The sequence below is a fragment of the Myotis brandtii genome, unplaced genomic scaffold (assembly GCF_000412655.1).
Source record: "Myotis brandtii unplaced genomic scaffold, ASM41265v1 scaffold230, whole genome shotgun sequence".
Classification (NCBI taxonomy): Eukaryota; Metazoa; Chordata; class Mammalia; order Chiroptera; family Vespertilionidae; genus Myotis; species Myotis brandtii.
This window is the reverse complement of record NW_005358650.1, coordinates 8,185,506-8,195,089: the sequence shown is the minus strand read 5'-3', so window position 1 is coordinate 8,195,089 and position 9,584 is coordinate 8,185,506. Positions and strand designations below refer to the sequence as shown.

Sequence of the window (9,584 nt, the reverse complement as noted above, 5' to 3'; positions counted from 1 at the left end):
CTGTGCTTTGGGCCATTATCAAGTAAAACTAGAGGCCTGGTACACAAACTCGTGCACCAGTGGGGTCCCTCGGCCTGGCCTGCAGAATTGGGCAGGAACCGTCTCTCCGACATCCCTCAAGGGGTCCCGGATTGTGAGAAGGCGCAGGCCAGGCCGAGGGACCCCCACTGATGCATGACAGGGGCCGGGGAGGGACCGCGGGAGGGCTCCAGGGCATGTCCAACCCATCTCAGTCCCGATCAGCGGGACCCCAGCAGCAAGCTAACCTACTGGTCAGAGTGTCTGCCCCTGGTGGTCAGTGCATGTCATAGCAACTGGTTGACCAGTTAACTGTCTGCCCCCTAGTGGTCAGTGCACATCATAGCAAGCAGTTGAGAGGCCTTAGCATATTAGCATATTACGCTTTGATTGGTTGAACGGCCGACCAGATGACAGGACACTTAGCATATTAGGCTTTTATTAGATAGGATAAGGGTCACTTGAACACAAGCACTGTGATACCATGACAGTCAACCTGAAGACCGTGGTGGCTACTAAGTGACTAATGGGCAGCAGGAACATACACAGCGGATCCTGAACAAAGGGATGATGCAAGTCCTTGGCTGGAGGGAGCAGGACAGCATGAGATTTCATCACACAACTAGAACAACACACAATTTAAAACTTATGAATTGTTTATTTCTGGAATTTTCCACTTATAATTTTCAGACCGCAGTTGCTTGTAGGTAACTAAAACCACAGAAAGCAAAGCCGCAGATAAATGAGGACTACTAAACAAATTACTAGAACTACCAACCTAATCTTATAGCGTAGCATAAAACCAATTTTGCTACATATCTTCATTATCTGTACTAACTGGCATTTAATAGAAAAATAAGGATCTCCAAAGCTCAAAGCAGCAAGCAGGGAACACAGTTCCTTTGACATCAAAGACTTGCCTTCTATATTAGCATGAAAATCCAACTTAATTCTCAAACATCTTCAATCAAATTTCACTCATACTCATAAAAGAATTCTATTAGGTTCTCAGACATCTTTAAATGTTCATGTCTCAGAAGAGCATCACTATCTGAAATCATAAAACCATTAACTTGCTATTTCTTAATAAAAACATGTAAACCATACCCCTATCTTTTGGATTACAATGGTTAAGTACAAAAACAATTCATTTAACATCTTACAAATCATTACAGTTATGTATAAAAGCACCTACAAAATTTTAAAAATAAAAGATTCACAGTGCACTGAACCTTGGAACATATAAGGTTGGAACATAAGAACATTTAAAAAGTGGATTCAAAGACATAAACATAATATGAAGCCAAGAAAACCACTCTTATCATCTAGCTTAAAATGCAGCACACAGAAGTTATTGCATATTCAGCACACTTCTTTATAACTTGATTTCTTTAGACCATGCTAACATTTCTCAAAGGAGAAACCCAGTTCTGTGCTAACCATGGCCTTCCTCAAGGAAACCTGAACACTGAGAAACTAATACACAGGTTCGAGAGAATAAGTATAGCAGATGTACATGAAGAGATACACCCAACTTACACGTTTTCTGCATAGTTTAGTCACATCACAAACATAAACTTTACTCACATCTTTTAACATTTTTTTTATCTCAAACTCAAGATAGCTAAAAGCCTCAAATTATCAAAACACCATCCCCACACTACCTATTTTGTTCCACAGTGCATGAGTGAAGCAGCACAGCAGCAGTAACATTGAGTTATGGTTAAACCATCATCACTTGAAAAGAGATAATTTGTTGGTTCTTGAAAGGCTCAACACTGTTAGACACACTTCTGATAACTATATCTAATCTCTTTTGCTTTAGTATTGAGAGCTGAAAAATCCAAATCTAGGCACCAGACTGACCATGGTATAGTACTCAAAAAGAAAAAACATAAAAAACACTAAAAATTAAATGGTTTCCAGATGACAGTAAATGAGTGAAAATGATTTAACTATCAGGTAAACTAAGTTTCACTCCATTAACAACTGAACAGAAATCTGGAATGCTGGGACCAACTATAAATATGGCTCAAGGAGACCCAAGCAAAGCAGTTGTATTTCTGGAAAGAAGAGTAAGAACTTCCAAACACAATCATAAAACATTTTTTAAAAAGTCACAGAAGGATTCACAAATTTGTCACATTAAAAGATGCAGGATTGTAAATAACCTTATGTTAAACACAATGCTGCAATTGTGAATTCTCCTGCTTAGCACCAAGGGGGTGACTTTCATTAATAAATATAATTTCTCCTTTAAAATCAAGCCATTTAACAGCTAAAGCAAAGTAATGCCAAGTAAATTCCTTACAATAGCATTTCTTTTGAAAGTCCCATTGGTTACATGAACCCCTACTAAATAGGCTACCTATACAGAATAAAGATTTCTACAATAAAATTTACAAGCAGATATATTTTGTGGATGCCACATGTAAAATCGATTTTTAAAACCCACATGACAGATGCACATGCACGCATATGCTCCCACCCCTCCACCCCCACAAAGAATTACCTTCATTGAGGTCAGAAATAGCACAAACACTAAAGCCCCCTTAAAGCCCTGGTGATTGTCCTTAATTATAGCTGAAATTCTTAAAATGGGCACTGCCATCCTTATTTGGATGTAAGAATCCTGAAGAAGCAAAATACATTCCTAGGAGTGAGTTATGTATGTTAATTTCATGTTCTGATCTTCCCCCCAGAGAGAGGCTTTATCTGTACTTGGGTACACTGCACACCCCTTCCATTCTCACTCCATCACCCAGGGGCTTCAGCATGCTAATAAAAGCAAGTCAGTCTCCTACTACTGCAAATTGGAACCAAATATAACATCGGTTTCCAGAGATCAACACTGAGATGCAATGTAAAACCTAATAATGTCAGTATTCCATACTTATTTACACAACCGTTATATAAAATATATCTTCACAAGAACAAAATAACTGTACAACACTAAAGAGTTGGCGGCAGGATGAAGACATAACCAAGGCAGCTGCTGTGTCCCAGCCTCCATGCTCTCTGCTACCCTCTCTCCAGCAGCCTCACAAGTTTACTGACTGTATGCAGCACAATGCAAAATTAAAGCAGCAACTCCCCATCCAACAACCCAGTCCCTCTCCAGGCTGAGAACTGGGTCCTTAAATGAAGAACTAAGAGAGTTCATTTTGAACATGAATATTCTATAGGAGATGCTGGCTCTAAATAAAATCTTTCAACTAAACTTCAAGCAGAGGATTAAAGAACCTAAGTGGTTAGAAGTAAAGACATTCACAAAATGAATCCAAAGATGAACTGCAATCTTGACTTCCGTATTTCAGCTCTTGTGTTTAACAAATTATGTACCTTGTTTCTTTTAAAATTTCAATATAAAGAAACTAAAGTGAGTAGATAGAGTATTTCCATTAACTTAATGATAACTCAAACACTATTTTCTTGATCAAAATATGAAAAAACCCTCAATCACAGGAAAAAATGCCCTCATAAAAAGTAACTTAAATTCATTAGCCAAACACTGAAAAGGTACACCTGTATAAAAGTTTATAAAACTGCCATTTACAGTCCAAATTCATGCTTTCTTTTCTCTCTCTTGCACGGAGAACCATCTCCTCAGAAACATCATTGCCTTCCTGCATTTCTTTATTTCTTTAAAACACCTGAGAAAGGTAAGGCTCAGAGAGACACCCACTCAAATGCAACAGGTCTCTGGCTCTTGGAACTTCCACAGCACATCTGCTGCTATCAAAGGTCCAAGATTTTCATTATAGCATTATGGTCAAACTTGAAACTCAAAAAGGCTCTGGATGAAAAGGGAAACTTGCAATGTCCATTACATGCCACAGTCTGTCCCTCAGCATGTTCTAACAACTGGTCTTCACCAGAGCAAGGTAAGTCATATGCAGCATCTGTGTTAAAATACAAAAGAAATAAGCTCAGTAATGAATAAAAAATAAAATACTGCCCTTCACCTTTTGTTAAAAATATAATGTACATGATGAATTCCTTTATATCTCCCACACTCTGAATATTACCTGTTATTGCTTATTTCCACACAAACATTCACAATCTTAATCTGTCCTTATTTTCAAAAATGGGCATGCCTGTTTTTAACCTCCAATATTCATATTCTGTGCCAAAATAGTGGGAGCTTCTTGACAGAAATAAAAATTTAAGCACTGTAAGATTAAAATTACAACGTACAATTTGTAAAGATTCCAATTATAGAAAAATCAAGCTAAAGCTTTATTTGGAGCTTACCAATCTTCTGGGAATATACAACCTAGAGAAAAATCCAACTTTTCAAAACCATAGTACAACAAAGCACTGACTTAACAGGATTTGGGGGAGTTTTCTAAAGTAGAGCAGGAGCCGACTAGGAAAGTATGTTTGGAACAGACAGCAAGAAGCTGATATGAAAAGTCTGAAATGAGGTTTCCCAGGACAAGATTTCTTTTATACTTCCTTCTCAAGACGACTCAAAATTTTATACATCCACATGATGCCCAACTAAGCTGGAGCTACAAAGTTATAGTGCTCCTTCTTTAATGTTCCTGAACATAGACTTTTTAAAATTTTGGTGAAATAATTTACTGAACTCTTGTTAATTAAACCACAACCTATCATGCCCCTACCAGCCAAGATGGCCAGAAAAATCCTATGAAGAGGATTCCTACCCCATCACTCATCTATACAAAACTAATGATAGTTTCTGCTTCTTCATAGTTAAACCTAATTTTCCAAAATAGAGTTAAAGCATCTCTTTAAAAATAGCTTTTATCTTGCTTAAATCATAGACAGTACTCCAAAAAATATGATTATAATGTTTTTCATTTCTTTTAATATGAAGAATTTAATGAAATTCCCTATGTAGCAGATAGGCATTTATTCACCTCCAATTAAAGCCTTCATATTAAAAGATCTTGCACGGAGAACCATCTCCTCAGAAACATCATTGCCTTCTACTACATAGGGAATTTCATTAAATTTAAAACAGCACCTAAGAAGAAAACAGTCTGCTGTACATCCCAACTACATCAGTATTACCAAAGAGCTTTCTACATTCATCAGCATTACTTTCCAAATCAAATCATACACCTATTCTTCATCATAATTGAGGATAGAGAATTTCTAAATGTCATTTTAGTAAGTTATCCTTAGTACCAGCTTAAAAAGTTGATCTCTACCTCCAAAAGTGGGAAAATGTCCCCCCTCTAAAGTCTGTGCACCCCTTACATACATTCTATACCACATAGAATGAGGTCTCCTCATCTTTACCATACTTGATTCTACTCCCTCTCTAAACCTTAAGCTATTATTTATTTATCTATAATATCAATGCACAGCACACAGGTTTGTCATTCACAAAATATACAGCACACTGAAAGGGCAAATAATTTCATGTTAATCATTTAAATAAATTCACTTTAGCCAGTTTCATATACAGAGTACTTGACCACATATATGAACTCTCTCTACAGACATGTGCAACTCTGTTTATCCATTATGGTTTATCACACACTCCAGTAAAATCAAGGTTAGGCCAAAACCAAATCCCATGAGGCAAAAGCTTTAAAAAGAAAATAACTTGCCTGTTTCAAAATTATCCTGAAGTTTTCGTGGATGAAGTCTTTTCTCAAATTTCTATTAAAAAAAACATAAACATACACAATATACCATTTCTAGTTATTTCACTTATTATAAATGATACCTACTTTTAAAATCAGTGTAATGTTCTTTCAAACTTTTAACTTCATTAAAATAATATAGATTCTATTTAGAAAAATACAGACAGAATAGGCAAGGACTTACTCTCAAAAGCAGGGTTGACTACATTTTTTCAGTTATTAAAATTAATTTAATAACAATTATCAGGCATTAGATGTGCAATTGAATCAATGTTACAATCCCATAAATGAAAGCAGCCAAAACACTTTTTGTGGGCAAACTACATAATTTCACCCCATAAAAATGAAGTGTTTTATCAATTCAATGTGCCTTGACAATGCCCTTGCCCCACTCTTTAAAAGAGTGAACTCCCTTATTAGTATGAGATAACTGAAACTCTTACCATCAAGGAATTCTGCTGCTTAGCTGGCTGGCTGTGGACCCCATTTGTTCTTTTCTTTTGATTAGGTGAATCTTGATACTGTTTTCTGCCATTTCCCCTCATACTTTGATTCTGTTTTTGCAATAAGAAAGAAAGAAAATGTAAACCTATAGTATTATGTAATAGGACAAATATTATACCATATGAATTTGATTAAGCTGGTTGAATCAGAGTTTAGCAAAACAACCCCCCCTCCAAAAAAATCTTCCTTAAACATTGGGGAAAATATTGATACGGTACAGTTTCCCCAATGTTTTAGGAAGATTTTTTTGGAGGGGGGTTGCTTTGCTAAACTCTGATTCAACCAGCTTATCAAATTCAGTTGGTTGGAGCATTGTCCCAATGCACCAAGTTTGCAGGTTTGATCCCAATTAGAGTGCATGCAGGAATAAACCAATGAATGCATTAAGTTGGTGGAGCAACAAATAATTTCTCCCTCTCTCTCAAATCAATAATTAAAAACTATTTAAAACAACAACAACAACAAATAAGGGGGGGAGAGGGACAAGTTTGTGTGACTATCAAAAAAAAGTTCTCTGGGAGTGAATGCAGAGGCACACTGACCACAGTACTTGAGTAGGAAATATGCAGCAGAGGTAATCAACTGTTACCCTATAAACCGCTTTAAATTAATAAATAAGCATTTTAAAATTAGTATTCTCATTTCATAAAATAAAGACTAGAGTTTTAAAAATTTGGGCCATTATCTCTAGGTTTAAACCAAAACACACAATAGCTGACAGCTTCCAATTCCTATTATACTGCTTTAAAAAATTCTAAGTTTAACTCAAAACAGTTTTTTTAAAATATATTTTTATTGATTTCAGAGAGGATGGGCGAGGGAGAGAGAGAGATGGAACCATCAGTGATGAGAGAGAACCATTGCTTGGCTGCCTCCTGCATGCCCCCTACTGGGGATCAAGCCCACAACCCATGCATGTGCCCTTGACCAGAATCAAACCCAGGACCCTTCAGTACGCAGGCCAATGCTCTATCCACTGAGCCAAACCGGCTAGGGCCTTAAAACACTTTTTAAACATTAATTTGCCCTTAGAGGTGTTGAAAGAACAGCTCTTTAAGAGGTTTAACTAAAACAGTGTGAACAAAATAACTTTATTATTTAAAATACATATATAAAAATACATCTATTTATGTATTTACATTTCATCTATCTACAGGAAAAAATAATTCCTAAAATAGCTTGAAAACAATAAGCTAACTTAATTAAAGAATGGTAGGGAAATATGGGTTTTACCACACAATTTTAATTCAATTTATTTTTTATTATAAGTGGTACAATACACATAAAATTTACCACTTTAACCATTTTTGAGTGTACAATTCAGTGGCAGTAAATATAGTTACCATGTTGTGCAACCACCACCAGTATCCACCTCCAGAACTGTTTTTATTATCCGCCTTTTGGCTATTACGAATAATGCTACCGTGAACACTACTATACAAGTTATATTTTTGAGTCCCTCCTCAGCTAGGAGCTAAGACCAAAGCTTAGGATTTGTTAGTCTCTGCTTTCAATTCTTTTGAGTATATATCTAGGAGTGGAATTGATGGTCATATGGTAATTCTATGTTTAACTTTTTGAGGAACCATCAAATGGCAGCTGCACCATTTTACATTCCAAGTAGCATTGCATGAGGGTTCCAATTTCCCCACATCCTTGTCAACACTTGTTATTTTCCATTTTCTTTATTACACCTATCCTAATGGGTATGAAGTAGTATCTCATTTTGGTTTTGATTTGCATTTCTCTACTCACAAATTATGCTGGGCATCTTTTCATGTGCTTATTGGCCATTGGCATATTTTCTTTGGAGAAATGTCTATTCAAGTTGTTTGCCCATTTTTAAATTTGGTTGGATTTTGTTTACTATTGAGCTTAGGAGTTCTTTATATACTTTGGATATTAATCCATCGGACAAATGATTTCTAAATATATTCTCCCATTCTATAGGTTATCTTTTCACTCTTTTGATGATGTCCTCTGATGCACCAAAGCTCTCAATTTTGGTGAATCTAGTATATTTTTTAAAAGAATGAAATAAAGGGTGACACTTAAATGGATGGCTAAAATAATAAAGACAGATAATACCAAGCATTAGTAAGGATGTGGCACAACTGGAGTTCTCATATATTTTGCTGAGGATATAAATTACTTGAGAATATTGTTTGCTGTATATACTCAAAAACATAGCCATATTCAGTGATCCAACAATTCTGTCAATTACATACCCCCAAAAGGTGTATGTTCATAAAAAGACATGCACATTAATATTCATAACACTATTATTTGCAAAAAGCCCCTCATTGGAAATAACCAAATAACCAAATGGACATCTGAGTAGAATAAAGGACTTCCAGCCTGTCAGCCTGAGACACAATCCACTGATGTGCCAACATCAATCAAGGCTCAACTGAAACAAGAGGGCATACACAACCCACGTAAGAGTCACCCCTAGAGCACTTGGCTCAGGTGACCAGGGAGACTGTGCCATTAGGGTCCATAGAACACCTACTACTTAAAGCCCCTCTGCCAAGTCTGAGAGATGTAGAAGATCCACCTAATACATAGAAACAAGCACAGGGAGCAGCCAAAAGGAAGCGGTGAAGAAATATGTCCCAAATGAAACAGAACAAAACTCCAAAAAAAAACTAAACAAGATGGAAGCATGAAAGCTCCCAGACACAGAGTTCAAAACACTGGTCATAAGAATGCTCAATGAACAGAGGGAAAGAATAGATGAATTCAATGAGAATTCTAACAAAGAGACAGAAAAGCCATAAAAAAATCAGTTAGAAATGAAGAATACAATACTGACATAAGAATATATTCGATGTCAGCAACAGCAGATTAAACGAAGCAGAGGATCAAATCGACAATCTGGAAGAAGGTAGCCAAAAATACCCAATCAGAACAGCATAAAGAAAAAGAATTTTTGCCCTAACTGGTTTGGCTCAGTGGATGGAGCGTCAGCCTGTGGACTCAAGGGTCCCAGGTTCAATTCCAGTCAAGGGCATGTAACTTGGCTGCGGGCATATACCCAGTGGGGAGTGTGCAGGAGGCAGCTGATGGATGTTTCTCTCGCATTGATGTTTCTAATTTCTAACTCTCTATCCCTTTCCCTTCCTCTCTGTAAAAATTCAATAAAATATATTTTTTTTAAAAAGAATTTTTAAAAATGAGGGCAGTTTAAGAGACCTCTGGGAAAATATCAACATTTGCATCATAGGGGTATCAGAAGGAGAAAAGAGAGAGCAAGAGATTAAAACCTATTTGAAAAAATGCTGACTGTAAACTTCCCAAACTGGTGAAGGAAATAGATATAGAAGTCTAGGAAGCACACAGTCCCAAATAAGATGAATCCAAAGAGGCCCACACCAAAACACATAATTAAAATGACAAAGGTTAAAGACAGAGAGAATTGTAAAAGCAACAAGAGAAAAG

General features: G+C 36.4%; 1 protein-coding gene across 1 annotated transcript in view; it reads right to left on the bottom strand.

The window, feature by feature from the left end:
* Nucleotides 1-656: 656 nt before the first annotated feature.
* Nucleotides 657-9,584, bottom strand: part of DCP2 (decapping mRNA 2) — a gene marked incomplete at its 5' end in the record, with an annotated part of 62,638 nt that continues 53,710 nt past the window's right edge. The window contains 3 exons of the mRNA XM_014539863.1: nt 657-3,920; nt 5,604-5,655; nt 6,083-6,193. Coding sequence (XP_014395349.1) covers nt 3,757-3,920; nt 5,604-5,655; nt 6,083-6,193 — 327 coding nt within the window. The remainder of the gene's footprint in view (nt 3,921-5,603; nt 5,656-6,082; nt 6,194-9,584) is intronic.